The 15,399-nt window shown below is 41.3% G+C and overlaps 2 protein-coding genes across 22 annotated transcripts in view; one reads left to right on the forward strand and one right to left on the reverse strand.

Moving 5' to 3' along the window:
- LOC125772116 (nuclear hormone receptor FTZ-F1) overlaps positions 1 to 15,399 on the forward strand; it is a 100,999-nt gene that overhangs the window by 28,508 nt on the left and 57,092 nt on the right. The gene's annotated exons all lie outside the window — the stretch shown is intronic.
- The window catches only part of LOC125772126 (probable ATP-dependent RNA helicase DDX17), a 120,453-nt gene continuing 117,774 nt past the window's right edge, over positions 12,721 to 15,399 (reverse strand). Inside the window, exon 3 of the mRNA XM_049443536.1 lies at positions 12,721 to 12,990. Coding sequence (XP_049299493.1) covers positions 12,893 to 12,990 — 98 coding nt within the window. The 3' untranslated portion in view covers positions 12,721 to 12,892. The remainder of the gene's footprint in view (positions 12,991 to 15,399) is intronic.

Here is a 15,399-nt window from a genome sequence, read left to right on the forward strand (position 1 = left end):
TGGTTGTTGTTGTACGCCATTACCACCACTAGTGCTACCACCCCTACCACTTATAAAGGGTGGTGGGGTTTTGGACTTTGAACTTCACGTGCTGCGAAACACTGTACTGAGAAGGTTTCAGTTTTCGGTGTTATTTCGGCAGGACTTTTGCGAAATTCAACCCCCTTCTCGGCATGCACAAGGGCACACGGCGAGATGATGCATGCTTGTATTTACCGTAATTACAAGATTTGTTTGAAAAATTGATGAAAGGTGAAATAGGCAACATACACTGTGCTCCGAAATCGGTGGACGATTGGTGTAAGAGTAACTGCTAACCATGCAACGGTCAATTATATTGCAACTCTGCAGCAGATAATTGTAATATTTATGTTACAGAATGCATAAAATGATGTTTACAGATGATCTTTCTGTGCTCTTTATGCTTTGAATTTTTTAACTTTATTTACAACTATTCTTCAACAAAATTTCTTGTATTTGATTATTGTCTTTATATTTAGATCATTTATTAAATTTCTTATTATTTTGTTGACTATACATTCGTTTTTATTATTTTTCTTATGCTTTTATTTATACCTTCACATTGGACATAAAAAACCAATACGCAGAATACTGTATATTTCATCATTTGATTGGCATATCTGTACAAGTTATCCAAGCGGATATTAATTTTCCGTCCAGCAAACGTTCCTACAGCGGACATTGGATTTTTCTTTCAATTGGGAAATATGAAAAGCTCCCACCGAAAAAAAAAACTACATCAATTTTTCATCCCCAACCCTCCTCATCCTCAGGGGGGGTGGAAATGAAGCTTTACGCACCCAACAACGAACAACAAAAAAAAAACAGAAACATTTGCAAATAGTAATAAAAAACAAGCACACTCAACCGTGCCATTAAACAATAGTAGCCCCACCGACCCAGACACGGATCGACCCGTGCACCTTTTTCAAACCCTCTCTTTCGCCCCCGTCACCCATCCCGATGATCGGTTAGCCCTCCGTGCTGCTCAATTGTGCTCGCCCATTTCGGATGTATTGCGTGCGGTTTCGTGTGTGTGTGTTTGTTTGGAGTTGTTGGCGCAGACAGACACCGTTGCATAAGGTGTCGGTGGCGAATCCAGCCATCATCGCCGAGCTTTAATGTTTTAATTGAGCTTGACCTCATTCGCTTTCCCCGCTGTCTTCATTTGCTCTACCGATTTGTTGCCATTTTGTTGTTGTTATTGCTTGTTCCTCCATGTGTCTCCATGCGTTTCCCGCTGTGTCTCTTCGCCTTCCCTCCCTCTCCCCCCATTTGGTGATCCATGAATTATTCTTTTGCGTGCGTACGTTTAAAATGCACCCCCTCGCCAGGGTGTGTGTGATGTTTTATTTTCTTTCGTTCACGTGCGACGGTACGGTAGAATCTAATCGACATCTGGCCACACACTCATGGTAAATGATTCGCGGTCGATCCGCGGCTGTCCATCGAGGTGGGTCCGTACGCACCCAGGTTGTCTGTGGAATAGGTTGGAAAGTTGGAAAGGGATTTTCTAATGATCGAAAGACCGAAAGGGAGTGGATACGATGTTTTTTTTGTAAAGCGAATTTGAAACGCTGCTCAGTTTTTCTTTGCACCGTCATGACGGAGGGCATGGATTGACGTGCCAGGATGTCAGTAAATCGTGCATGATGGTAAACCTGATCGAGAGATAAATAGCTCAATCAAATTCCACCTGCAACATGAAAGTGATATTGGATCGTATACGATTATCCATCATTTTGCTTCCTTTCAATTTAGACGAGATGAAATCAATTCGAGCTTCAACTGTAGTAGTGTGCTATCAATCTACTAATTTACATAAAAACTGTTTTTATGTTTTAATTATATTCTTGAAAATGTTCAAGGTTTCGCTGAAAACCTCAAATACAATATATTTTCGTGTTCTCATCTTAATTATCCTCGTCTTCTTCGGAGGAGCCCGATAGTGAATTGGGATCGATGCTGGTCTTCTACACGACAGGACCGTTACAAAATCCCATCCGGGACCTTACTCCCGTAATAGACTGAAACGTCTTTTATTCGAGCTCATATAGGGCTCTAAACCGGCCGAAACCCGGATTAAAGGACAACAAATATAATAAAAGTATGAAAATAATAATATATTTCATCTCATATATCCCTTATCACACATTCAAAGCATCGCTTCATCAGAGCTATTGCAAAACATATTCACCAACTTCTTCAAATGGTCTGTTTATTTTTACTGCGTTTTAAGTCGCAAATACTCCTACAATGAAGAGCTGGCTGATGCTATTACTATCGCGCTAATGTTTGCTTGTTTTGCAGTGCCAAGATGCATGTAATGTTTGTTTAAGTGCGTTTCGCCAGTGCAAAACAACCAACAGACAAACGACAACACGCAAGCAAACAATATAAAAAAATGCGAAGAAAAACATACAAAAACAAATAAATAGCACTTTTGCTTGTTGTACAGAAACCCCCCTGGCGAGAGATGCGTTATGACACAATAGACGGTTGACAGAGTAAAACATAACTCCTTAGCAACAGCAAGCATCTTAAATCGATCTGAAGAGTCTGCAATGCTGCTCTTCTAAATGGTGGGTTTTTTTTGTTACTAAAGCTCACTCCCTCTCCCTTAACAGTTGTACTAAAGTTATGTTTTTGCGTGATTTTACGCTTCGGCATGTCGCCGTCTGCTGCTGTATTTGCTGTACCGGTCCACAAGGTGTCCTTGTATGGACTACTTGACTGCGACAGCATTTCGTCTGCGGCGAGTGATCTCCTCCGCACGCCCAGATGGTGGAGCCTTTCGCCTTTTGATCCACTCAACGTTGAAGTCGCCTGCCGAACCGAATCTCGCGTTCATCTTGCGAGACACGCATACACACGGTTGCGGGACAGGTGGTTGCTTTGCGTGCAAGGGAGTAATGGGTGAGCCGGTAGGGAAAGGTTCGAACTCGAGAACCTGTCCGACGGGGTCAGTCGGTGGGGAGTAGTCTGGTAGTAAAAATAGTGTCGTATTTAAAGAGAGAAGAAATGTTTTGCAACCTTCTCTCGATAACTCGGTAGCTTGTTGGAGTGTTGGACTCGTTGATTAAGCCTAACCTACTCGAGGTAGGTTGATTGAGAGCATAGGCATTGGCGATTCTTGGAATATTGTGCGATATTTTAAAGTTATTTCATTATTTAAAACATATTCCGCATACTGCACTATATTTGGGATGTTTTTTTTTTCTTTTAATATATTAAATGACGTTATTAAAAGTATAAACAATATGAGGTAACGAAGACAATTGGTTGTCCACACCGCTCAACAAATGAAGCGAAGAACAAAAGAGAGATGAAATCTTGGGAAAGAATGGAAACTTAATGTGGTTCGAAACAAAACAAAATAACAAAAAAAGCCCCCCATAAAAAAAACCAAATCGAGCTAATAGCATCGCACGTACAGCGACCACTGGTTCCGACCGGACAGTGGCTGATGCGAAGCGAACCGAACCGAGATTGAGAAAATGTCCTTGGCACACTTAGCACCTGAGTGCACCACTGCCATCGTTCAGCCACCTCCATGCATGCTCCTCCAACCTCACCTTCGCCCGTTTGTTAGTTTTGCTCGGTTTGTTGGTGCAGTTAGTGGAGCCTGCAACGGCACGATCGTAGGCACACACCACACTACGGTTCGCGCTGAACAGGCGTACCGCCCGGCGCGGGGTTGAGAGGTTGGAGTTAAAAATGACCGTCGAGGGTAGTTTGCTTCCATCGAGCGATTTCCATCACTTCTCACGCGCGCAACCACTTCCAACGGGTGTGCTTGTGGTGTAAAAATTGATTTCTTTATGGATCGAAAAACCGCACGCGGCACAATTGAAAGTTTTTGGTACGGATGGTATACCACAAACATTGGAAGAAGCTACCTTCCGTCCGTTGGAATGGAAAAATCGAACGAAAGTGAAACGTTTCTGCAACGCGTGGTTTTTTTTTGCGACGAGAAACATAATTGTGGGGAAGGAATAACAATTTGAGAAGGTTTCCCGCCAGTGGCATATTTAAGTCACTGATGAGTAGTACATAGATAAGAGCTTGTAGAGGATGAATTCTTCACGAATTTTTATCACGCTCAGGAATTTAATGTTTGAAACTTGAATTTCAATGTGTAAACCAAAAGTATTATTTTAGTAACTTAGTAGCTTAGTAGAACATATTAGTAAATTGGTAGAAATCGTTGTAAATTCCGTCTTTACGTCGAAACAAAATTAGATTTGCAAATCTTATCCAAAAACGAACCGTTTAAAATGTCAACCGTTTACTACTACTAACCTACTAACATGGAAATCTGACTATAAAGCGTTAATATATTACCGAAATTAAACCTGCTTTATAGTGACTTCGTTGTTAATCCTGTGTAGTTCAGCATGTTTCCGAAACCAATCCACTCCCCCCTACCCCCCGAGTCTTTCCATTTATTCCTTAGTTTCGATATATGTGGCAGCACCTTGTCGCTTCCTCCCCTCTTGCATCCTCTTGCACCCTCTGCTGCTCACCATTCCACCATCGAAAACGACTTGATCCGTTCGATCCAACGGCGCGGGCTGTCATATTCTGAGCGTCCTTGACACAAATAGCCCAGCTTGGGCCCAGCATGTTGCTTTATATTCATATTAACGAAGTTTTTTTTTCCTTCCTTTTCTCTTACACTCGGAAACCCTTCTTCTTACCATATATGCGTGCGGTTTACTAAAATGAATGTACACCACTTCTACACAGTTGCTCCGTTTGTGTTGTGCTCTGTTCCCTTAATCCTTTTGTTTTTTTTTCTGTGTGAGTCTACTGAATAGGTACTTCAATCACATCACCATTGGGTAGAAGTTCCCTGATGAAGGGTTTTAACATCTGATTGCTCATATTTTTGAACACCACCAGCAACCGAAGGGATTGCGTTAATTTGTGTGCGTGTTTTTGTGTAACCCTTCTTCGCACTTCTCTACGGACCTGAGCTTCAAACCAGCTGACCGACCCAAAATAAACATTCCGCTTTAAAGATCATCGTGTGGTAGGGTTTTCTGTTTTCCAAAAAGGAGAAACCGCCTGCACCGATGGGTGAAATATTTATAGACTGCTCGATTTGTGTTACCGGTTTATCGTTTACTACTAATTATACGTGGCCAAATCAGATGCGGCCGTTAAGGCGCGAGTCATTCAAACATCCCTTTGAAGGGAGAAGGGATTTTTGTGAGACAATTTTGTTTCTCTCTCTGTTTCCAACATTTAGTGTCAAGTGTTTGGCCTTGTCTGCGATATGGTTTCTGTTTTGTTATAAAGAAAATTGATTTTCAATACCTCAAAAAATGTTCAAATTGTGGACTTAATTTCCTTATACATCTGCTCTTAAAGTACTTCATATCCTTGTTTAGTGAAAAGCATGTAAGAACAACTCTTCTTAATAAAATTATTTAACGCATTAAAACGCTTCAAAGAATATATCGCTTGGAACGGCCCTTTGAACGGTGATCATTAGAACGATGAAAACTGTAACGAAAAACAATCGAATCGACCAGCCAGGTGAAAAAGGCCTATCATGCATCACCACACACTGCACCAGCGGCAAATAGTTGACAACATTGACCTGAAAACACATTGCACTTGAGCTCGATTTGTTTTCCTGCGCGGTGCGTTTGTGTGTTTTTGCGTTTGAATGTATGTGTGTCTGTCTGTGTATGTGTGTACAATTGCAGTTACCTATTTGCTCCCGGTACGCCGGTTTGTAGTTTTTTTTGCTATGCCCCAAACACGGTGCTCGGTTGCAGTTGCAAACTGTTCGTTGGCGTTTACTTTAACAAACGTCCATATATTGGGCGTTTATCTGTATAAATGTTCGTATGTGTGTATGTGTGGGGGTGCGTTTGTGTGCTTGGCCCTCTAAACATCGTGACCAGGTCGGCATTGGTTGGTGCTGGATGGAAATAAATCCTCCCGGTCGTATAACAAACGATGCACTTGGTCTAGATTTATTGGCTAGCAGTTTTCACCAAAGGCCACTATTTGCAAAGGTAAACTAAACCATGGAAACTTCGGGAGAAGTTAATAACAGGCTAGGGCGGCGCGGGGGAAGAACATTTGGAAGAATAAACAGAACGGAAAGTTCTGAGCAATGGAATTCCCTCTGTGTTCTTACATAATGCTGAACCAGGGAGGCTAGCACGTATGAGTAGAATTAATGTCTCTTACACGAGCCTTTACTTGTTTTGGTACACATAAATTGCATTGCTTGTAGACGTTGAAAAATAAAGTTGTTGGTAGAAAAGAATAGTAAATATTACTGTTCGTTGTTTTAAACCATCCCAAATCTACTTGGAAATACAGAAAGTATTTAAATCATGTCTACAAATTTCAATGTAAAAAAAAAGTTTCAAACTCTTTTCAATCGTTCATTGTTTATTGTTGTTTTCCACTTATTTGGTTACATTTTTTTAACTCTTTGGTTAATGCTTATTCCAGGTGAATTTTTTTTCCTCGTGTTTTCTTTTTTACTGATTGCAGTTGTACCTCCTATCAACTTTGTTTCTTTGTTTTTTAACTTAGTGATTGAATTAAGCAATTAACAATATTTAAAATGGTTAATTTTAGTTCTTTTTAAGTAATGCTTTAGATCACTGTAGGAACTATCTCATTTCACTTTCGTTTTCCATACCGGACGGAAATAAATGTTGCATCAACCTGGATGTACATGATCATTTATGTTACGAAAGCGTGGTTAAAATAAAAAAAGGAAAAGACAAACTCTCCCGGGAAATAGGATTCGTCTAACCGTACCTGTCCCGCGCCTAGAAAGGCCCCGGATTGTTCCATGGTGCAATGCCAAACTAGGGTGCTTCTCGGTCTATTTTAACATCTCTCTCTCTCTCTCTCCTTCATTCCCGGCGTGCCAGTACGGCTCGAGCTGCATTATTATGCAGCAGCGAGCCCCGGCATTTGCTGCTGGAGAAACCAAAACGCGGTCAATGTCAGGCTCTCCGTCATATGGCGCCACCATTCCGATGGCTTAGAAAGATGCCTTCGGGGCACGACGTTGGAAAGTAAACGCAAAGCAGTGAAACACAAGAAGGCGAACGAGTGACGGAGGCGGCGTGTTAGTACATGTGCGTACTAACATGTTCACGATGGTGTGGCGAGTGTTAGTATATGCTTGTACGATATTAGAACCACGGCTGTGGTGCGTATAAGAAAGGAACGTTTCTTGTAGTTCTCTTCTCTACTCCCCCCGTTTGTTTTGATGACGGAGGAAAGTAGTTTAGTTAGCTTGCTACTACAACACCGTTCGTATTTTCCTTCAATGCCACTTGAACATCGTTACGGTCGTCGGTTTGTTGTAATTGAATTTTAGGTCAAGTTCTGTATGATCATTTATTTCCCCTACTACCCCGTGGCGGCTGTGTGCCTCACACCCCTTCACATTTTCTACACTCCCGTCCATGTTTGACAAGCTGCATTCTCCGAAGTTCATCTGATTGCAGCGTACTTGAAGCCCTCTGCCCCGGTCTGCCGGATGCGTTTGTTGTTTTCGTCTAGTAACTATACCGAATGGTAATGCATAACCTTGCGAATGGTGAAACAATGCCATCTGTTGGACGATCTGTTGAGCGTTACTGTTTGAGTTTGAGAGAGAAGAAAAAAAAAAATAGCAGAACAACAGTATGATATTCATTTCACATTCATCTATCGGCCCTGTCCGAGCCGCCATCAATTTTGAAGGTCAGACAAAACGTGGCTGCTCTGCTAACACCAATTTACATTGATTGTGTACCGAAACAACGGATTAATTTAAAGACAAACCGGGGCATCTTCTCACACTGGGCGAACTGAACCAAAATTCTCACACGCCTAAGTGTGGTGGGAACTGTTTTAAATGTTCGGTACTAAATGTTGGTAAATGTTTTTATACATTTTTCATATTTTTGTTCTAATCTTAATAGCTTCCACGATATAAATATATTTTGTTATTACTCTCTATACTAATTATTTTTTTAAGGAAAACTATTTTTATTAAAATCGCAAAATTATTGCCAATTAATTAGTAACTCTTTATCAAGAAGCTGCTCAATATAAAAAAATTAATCGGTTAATAAATTAAATTAAAATTGCAAGCAAAACCACCCTTCCAATCCGGATGCACAGGCGTATTTGTTTATTTCTGCACGCAAATTGTTGTCATTGAGGATCGGGCCCACCCGTTCACCCCCTTTTCGACACCCACGATAGCATTACGCAGTCGCAAACGTATCAACTGCACCATTTGCCTTCTCCCGATGCGGACGAAACCCTTTCGTACCCCATCCGTCTCCCGGTGCATTCACTGTCGACTATCTGCATCGTTTGTGCAGTGCACCAAGCCCCGGACTACGGTGATCGGGCCGGGATTAGATCGCCATCGCCCGCTTCATCACGCAATGCGGGAGGAATGAGGGAGGGTTTTGCCATGACGGAAAGTGGCTGCCCTCGTACACTAGACCTAGTTTTAGAAAATGGACCCGAGGTTAGGCCGTCGTCAAGAATGTATCGCCAGTCGCGTGTGTGGGGATTAATTTTCTTACCCATTTTGCCTGCATTCGACACGTTTGTGTTTGTACGTTAGTAAGCTAGTTTTCGTTAGTCGAATCACGCTTTACTAGAGTGTGTTATTTTTTGTCTATTTTAAGTAAGCTTGGGTGAAGCCTGACGGGGAAGGGAATTGTGAAGTGTGGGGTGTAAGCGGTTAGGCTATTTTTGTACGCCACACAACTGCGTACGATACAACCTGTGTGAGTGATTAAGCCGGGCCCTTGAGAATGGGACGCACTTCATTAAGGAGGTAGTCGTTAATAGGGCAAATTAGTTTGGTTTCCCTGACAGATTCGGTTGCGTGTGTATAGTTTAATTTTAATTGTCGCATAATTGGTTTAGTTTAGCGTTGGGTGAATCTGGTTCACATCACTGAGTCTGAATGAAGTTTCTCTGTGAATCTCTGTTAGGCATTTGACATCAAGACATTCAAGATTAAAGAATCGTTCAATAATGTTCTTACTTCTGAAGTAAACCAAATTAATGTCTAAAATATTGAATCCTTACAGATTGCTAAATCTTTAGAGTTGCAAGATTTTTCTAAAGAATCATAGATCTTTCGAGATCTATGAATCCTCCCAAATTCATAAATCCTCATAGACTCATGAATCCTCAGAAACTCATGAATCCTCATAGACTCCTGAATCCTCAGAAACTCCTGAATCCTCAGCAACTCATGAATTCTCATACACTCTTGAATCCTCAGAAACTCATGAATCCTCATAGACTCCTGAATCCTCAGAAACTCAAGAATCCTCATAGACTCCTGTTTCCTCAGAAACTCATGAATCCTCATAGACTCAAGCATCCTCATCCTCAGAGAATCATGAATAATATTTTAATTTAGATTCAATATATTAGCTCACTGGGAAGCTTTTACTTGCGATCCTTGCCAAGAGATAACTCGTCCTGTTCCCGTATCAATTAAAACAGTGTAAAGTTTTACATGAATTAAACTGAGGAGATAATTAAATTTTTCCATAAATTTGTTATTCTCAAAACAACCTTCCAACGGTGAAGTTCATTTCACCAGACTCACACACAAACTAAGGCACATTTCTGTCAATTTTATGATCGCAAAATGGTGTCAGAATCATAATTGCAAAACGATGGTAAACTTTCGCACGGGGCGGTTCATTTCCTTTCGTGCGTACGAGCAAACCACACTCTCGATGGTATTTCCGTTCAATTATGAACGATGTCGCCCATCAAACATGGGCAAACCATAAATGTCAACAGGTATAATTTTTTGCATCGGTAATGTGTGTACTAAAAGAGGCTGCACAAGAGGTAGTATGCAAAAGCAAAAAGCATAAATATGTGCTGTACAAATGACTTTGCGGTGGGTGTTTGTCTGTGGATGTTGCTCTGTCCCCAAAATATTACTTTGCATCATTTGTAAATGATGAGTTTGCTTGCTTGCATCGGATGCAATACGCAGTACAAGCCTTACTTAAAAAAACAGAAGTAAAATACAAAAAGCAACAAAATATGTGAAACACAAACTCTCCCCTGCCCCCGTCTTCCCCAACACAGAACGGGGAACAGATTCGTAACACAATGGCTATAAAATTTATACCACTGACCTACTTTAATTTTAGGGTTTCTGCGCACCAGCCTAAAAGGGAAGGTGGAAGGGTGTAAGGGAAGGCATTTTCCTCATCCACCCTCACAACCGCACGCTAACTGATTATGGTTTCTTTTTTTTTTTTGGGGGTTGGTTTTTGGGGGTCCATGCGCGAGCCTCCACCCGGACGGTAAAAAATGGCATGAATATTCAAGCATCCGAAAATGCAACTTATTATTATTCCAATGGTGCAATCGTGGTGCACGGCGTGTGGGACTTCTTAAGGGACCCATTGGAAAAAAGGTCCCCACACCCCAACACGCCGGTTGCGTGGTGTGACTTATGGAATGGTTTGTTCGGTTCGTTTCATATATATATTTTGTTTTGTTTTGTTTTTTTTTGGGTGGTTGGTATATTCTTTTCCAAAACATGCACGAAATTTGGTTTTGCTGGTGGTGGCGGCAGTTATTAACTGGCGTTCGAGCTTGCCTCAGAAAGGCTCGGGCAGCGAATCGATCAGCATAATTCGTTATGATGCCCTCCGTTCGTAAGCGTGAAGTGTGTCAATCTGCCTGGTTTGCGAAGCTTATGTGCTGTTTTTTTTTGTTGGTTGTTGCCGTTGCTGTTTGCTTGTCTGACCTGCGATATGTGTTGGATGACTTTGTATGATGGGGAGCATGATTGCTTTTAGCAATCGACAGCGGAACAAACGGTGTAATGAGTTTTCATTCGAAACTGCAAATGTGTGGAAAATAGATGGTTTTTTCTTTCTTTCTTGTGCCTTGTTACAACATATCTCCTTGGGGTGTTCAAAATTACTTGTGAGATTTTAATTATCTTCAATGTCTCTTTTAGTTGCGATCTCATCAAGCTATGATTTTTATGTTTATTATCTATGTTCTCTGTTACTTGCATGTTTTTTTTTTTATCTATCTTTAGATTATTTGTAAATTATCAAGAAAATATAAATTTTCCAAGCAATGAGCAAGGATTGTACTATCTACTTGTTGCCTTTTAGTTTGAATTATCTTTTGGAATCTTTTCCCTGAGGTTTACAATAATGTTTTTATTCGCTGCACATTCATTTGGCCACAAGAAGACGAATCATTCCACAAGTAGTAGGAAGAGGCAAAAAAAAGCTGAACACACTTTCATTTTTATGACTCCTTCCACCCGCAATCATTTCCACTGTAGCAGACAGAAGGAAGTCAGTGCTTGAGCGAAGGATTCGGTCTTGTGGCCACCGGCATTGATAGATTTAAAAAAGAAAACAAAAGACACCAAGAAAAAGCTCATCGTGGGACAACGATGTGTTGGCAAAAACATTAAACACTACATTGCGCCATCCATCCTGGGTGTGTTTCGGTTACGGTCTGGTAGACTTTCCTGTTCAGCCCAATTCTACACAAGCCACACTCGGTGCATTCACACGTTTCGCAGGTCCATCATCATCAGGCCACTCTGTCTGGTGAAAGTTTGGTTCTTCATCTGTACGATCGTCTCCGTTCTTCTGTTGGAAGTTAAATCAATTCCAGCCAACACAGACACCCATGCTCACACAAGAAGAATTGGTTCCGGATCGGGTAGTTTCACAAAGCGTAGATAGAAATGGATGTGAAGTAGATAACAGTGTCGTCACGAATGTGCTATGTGAACGTCCAATTGAAATGGGTTACTAATTGTAGGATTGTGGGAGAATTGTTTTTTTCGGCGAAGAAATTGTATAGCAAATGTATCTTACTTTCAAGTATATCTTGGTCGTTTCTTGCGGAAATTGTAAATCATGTGCTGTGGTAAAGCGGAACTCTTACACCTCATTTTACATGTCATCCATTCGTTAGTGTCTAGACATAATACGTTACAAACACTTTATGAACACGAGAACTATCAGCTCATTAAACGTAAAACATGAAGTTCGTCCAAGAATTCCTTTGGTATCACTTCAAAGCACTTCGATCTCTTAATATTGCATTTTGATACTTCTTTTTCATCTTTAAAAAAGGTATTTATTTTACAAAGAAAATATACTAAATGAAAATATCTTTTGTTCCACTAAACATCCACCTAAAGTCCACAAAGTTAAGTAACATTTTAAGATGCAAGATCATGATTTCCGTGCGCCCGAGTTGGAGGCAAATTCTTCACACTGATAAGCACACGCTGACAGTCCATCGGATAGGAGGAACATATCTCCGGGTTTTTGATGACGATTGCCTTTTTTTACGGCGATGTTCGTCGGATATCGTTGGACACGCGGACTCACCCGTATGTGTGTGATTCTCCCCGCCTCGTATGGGTTTGCCGTTTGTTTTATGTTTTCTTTTTCCCGGCTTTCCGCCACATATCGCACTGATGCGCGTGTTGCGTCCCGTCGTGGTCGCGACGGCTTTACGCAATCAATTCCCGACCTCGGACAATCACGGGATGATGAAGCTCGCCGTGAAAAGAAGACCCTGTCCGAAGTGTTAGCTCGAATTAAGGGGTAATATTTGTGTGTGTTATGTGTCAATTGTTTTTTTTTCTTTTAATTTTTATTTTCTTTGCAAGTTATATTTTCATACAATTTGTCACTATTTTGAATTTATTTTTAACAAGTTGCGTTACGATATGTATACTGACACACCCTTTCAAAATGTCGACTGTCTGAAGGTGGGAAAATAAACAAATGTAACCAATCTTCACAAGCATTCCTGTGCGCTAAGCATGTTTCATTTCTCGTGCAAACTAAATTAACGTTTTATGTAAAGTAAAACCCACCCGAAAAAATCGGACATCCGTTTGGGACGGGGAAACGCAAGGGAAGTGACGGTTCTCTTCCACATCTAAACGTGAGTTAGCTCCTGTTGTTCCACCTTCTTCCTCCTTCCACCCGCCCCACAAAAGACCCTTTAATCTCGTGCGGTTTGGTGATGGATTGGAGCGCAAGCACGGGTACAAGAAGCAAAGGGAAACAATCCGGTTGTTCGGGGCGAGGGTATACATACGCGCGCGCGCTCGTCACTGTGTGCGACCCACTTTCCGTCGATGGCCTACTGCACTTGGCCAATTTTCACTCTCGATGGAGATTGCGCAATCGGGGCCCGGTCGACGCGTACTGAAGCGTTTTCTATTCATAGACAAAGTAGGCGAAGGCGAATGAGCCACGGCTGTGTGCGGGTGAGCTAGCGCAAGCGGGGGGCCTCGTTTGTGTACGCGAGCAAAGGCGAGATAAAACACATCCTCCCTTTTGCGTTGCGTTGATGGAGCAACACGCGGGTGATGCTGAAAAGGCCGTAAGTTCGCGTGTGTGTGTGTGCGTTTTGAGTTTTTTTTCGCTCCCTCTATTCACTATCGCGAGCGGTATTGGGGCTTGACTTCTCCCCACCGTTCGTGCATGAGTTTTTGGGGTGGGTTGTGAGTTGAGAGCCACTCATCTCACGGCTCATTTCGGAAACACGCACTCGACTGTGTGCGGCGGGTGTCCCAATGGGAGGGTGGGTTTTTTTTTCTTTCTTGTCACTCATGGCGGAGGGGCATTTGAAAGAAAAAAATTAAGACAATGTTTTTTTTTCTTGTGGGGTTTTTTTATAAGATTTAAACAATTTTATTTTGGCTGTATTGGTACAGTTAAAAACTGAGAGTGAAATCGCCAACGCCACTCGACACTTGTGGAATGGGTGCTTCTTTCTTTTAGGGGAGCTAGCTGTAAATGCGACGCGAAAAAAAAATACCCTGACCACTACAACCCAACCGAAAGCCGATCGTGTAAAACCCTGCTGTTGGTGTTTGGAAATTGTTTCACTTTCGGAAACGGTAAACATAGCGAAAGAGGATGTAGGAAAGGAAAGGCGCGATGAAGCAAGCGGAATGGACCTTCAAACTTGCCTCTTTTTTTTCTGCTCCCCCAAAAGTAGAAAACTAAGCTTAAAGTAGTTTTGGGTTTAGTGAAAAAAAAGAATCAAAAACGTGAAAAGTAACTCAACCTTCTGAGCGGGTACAGCGGTGACAGAGGACTTAAGCTTATGACGTGTGGAGCTGCAGGAAGGAAAGGAAAGGTGGAAAGATTAGCGGATTATTTACTGCCGAAATAAAGCTGTCCGTGAGGAGGGAGTGTTGCAAGAGCTATAGCGTTAGTAGTAACCTTACACGGACAGCTGACAAGTAAGATTGGTGGTAAAACTAGTCTCAGTGTGGAAGGCTTAGGAAGAGATGCGAATTAAGTTCTCAGTTGAGTTAATTTTTGGAGGTTCAGTGGAAGAAGTATGGATTTTCCGAACGGGTAAAGGTGGAAGGCAATATTGGAAATTTTAAACTACAACGGAAATGATTTCCCAGGAGAAATGGCAACGTTTTGACCATAAAGTAGCACTGTAAAAGATTCGGTAGAAAAATGAAAAATAATATTCAATAATATAATCATAATTAATAATTTTGAGACAATGTAATCATTTCTTTGTCAAAATAGTTTTCCAAAAATTCAGTCGCAATAAAGGTTGACAGTTTGAGAATAAAAATGAACTTGAAAATGTATCTGCATTTAGCTAACAAAAAACAATCAAACCAAACAAAACTGTTGTAGACTAAACTCTCTATGACAGAACGAGAAACACCTGAGAAAAAAACACACGATTCAATCAGTTCAAATATTGATCAGACATGTATCCAGATATTCCCAAGACCTTGAACGATTTATTTTTTGCGTAACTGCCACCCTAAGGAATGAAGTAACATTTCGCTAAAACAATGGTTAGTCTATTTTTGTGAGCACAGCAAAAAAAACACGTTGACAATGTGTATCTTCATACTACACCATTTGTTTGCTGGCGCTGACTATTTGCCTTTTCCGGCTCGTCTCAGAGATGTTCGTTGAAATCACTGTTTTAGCAGATGTCTATGGCTGTGCCAATATGCAGCTGTTATTTCTGCCACTTTTTCGAATACTCTCGGAACATTTGGTACAAAAGCTTAAGTTGCGCTTATCACAACTAGATTCAAAATGGAACCAAGTAGTTAACTACCCCCGAAGACTGTGTTATCAACTAAATTGATTGAAACGGTTTGCATGCATTAAAAAGCCTAATTTCCATTGACGTCTTAACTGTCGTCCATGTTTCGAAGAAGATTGCGTTACTTTACGGTAACAGGCGTCACCTTCACAAGTTTGGCTGTGGAACTGGAGCTAACGATGGCACACGGAGTCAATATTACGCAACTCCAAATCCAAATCCTAAACCAGTGTGCGTGTTTCTGGT

This window comes from Anopheles funestus, chromosome 3RL (genome assembly GCF_943734845.2).
Source record: "Anopheles funestus chromosome 3RL, idAnoFuneDA-416_04, whole genome shotgun sequence".
In the NCBI taxonomy this organism is placed as follows: Eukaryota; Metazoa; Arthropoda; class Insecta; order Diptera; family Culicidae; genus Anopheles; species Anopheles funestus.